This window comes from Aplysia californica, unplaced genomic scaffold, assembly GCF_000002075.1.
Source record: "Aplysia californica isolate F4 #8 unplaced genomic scaffold, AplCal3.0 scaffold02769, whole genome shotgun sequence".
NCBI lineage: Eukaryota > Metazoa > Mollusca > Gastropoda > Aplysiida > Aplysiidae > Aplysia > Aplysia californica.
In genome coordinates, this window is record NW_004800039.1 from 2130 (window position 1) to 3386 (window position 1257).

The following is a 1257-nucleotide window of genomic DNA, read 5'->3' on the forward strand; positions in this document are numbered from 1 at the left end:
AGCGTCCCCTACAAGGTGTACTTTCCTCCTCCTCTCTCTCTCTCTCTCTCTCACAGGAGACGGCCGGCTGGATGGATTTCTACGCGACTCTCGGGGGCTGCACGGCGGGGCTCCTTGTCTCCAGGTGAGCCCATAGATCGAGGCAGAGATACCTGTACACGGACAGATACCTGTACACAAACCTGTACATGAATAGATACCTATACACATACCTGTACTCATACCTGTACATGAATAGATACCTGTACAAATACCTGTACTCATACCTGTACATGAATAGATACCTGTACACATACCTGTACTCATACCTGTACATGAATAAATACCTGTACACATACATGTACACGGGCAGATACCTGTACACACACCTGTACCCACACCTGTACCTGAGCAGATCTGTACTCGGGCAGATATCTGTACTCGGATAGATACCTGTACACGAACAGATACCTGTACACACACCTGTACATGGGCAGATACCTGTACTCGGATAGACACCTGTACTCGGATAGATACCTGTTCTCGGATAGATACCTGTACACGAACAGACACCTATACATGGATAGATACCTGTACTCGGATAGATACCTGTACACAAACAGATATCAGTACACGGATAGATACTTGTACACACACCTGTACACACACATGTACACGAGCAGATACCTGTACACGGGCAGATACCTGTACTCGGATAGATACCTGTACACGAACAGATACCTGTACACACATCCTGTACTCGAGCTAAAGAGTTCACGAACAGATGAGGACAAAGGAAGCCGGCAGTTTCCAGTTTCTCAGATCTGTGCATAAGTACAATTGAATGTAGAAGATTTGGTTGAAGCTACTCACTACCGATGTGTTGACGTTTTGGAACATCAGGGTTGTCAAACACAGGCTGCTCTACATTTGTCATGTGTCCTTGTTACAATGAACGTTGTTTCATTTGTCGAAAAGAAGAGTAGTGTTGGAATGAACAATTTCTAGATAAAACCAACATTCAAAGAAAGACACCACGAGACATTTTTATAAAATATTTTTGTTGTGTCGTAATTTCCTTCCTGGGTGCCAATGCCATGAGTGTGATGCGCCTACCTCAGTATGATGATCATGTCATATCGATATTAGTGGGTTGTTTTTTTAAAGACCACTACTGCACTTTACACACATAATACGATGCCTACAATGCCTATTCATTATATCCCCCCACCCTTTCCTCCCCCTCCCCCAACCCTTCCCTACCTCCTACCTCCGTCC

The 1257-nt window shown here is 44.8% G+C and overlaps 1 protein-coding gene across 1 annotated transcript; it reads left to right on the forward strand.

The window, feature by feature from the left end:
- Nucleotides 1–21: 21 nt before the first annotated feature.
- On the forward strand, nucleotides 22–124 carry LOC106014128 (solute carrier family 49 member 4; the record flags this gene model as incomplete). The annotated part of the gene is given in 1 exon segment (XM_013091188.2): nucleotides 22–124. A coding segment is annotated over 1 exon segment (53 nt), but the record flags the coding sequence as incomplete, so codon positions are not given.
- Between the last annotated feature and the right edge of the window lie 1133 nt (nucleotides 125–1257).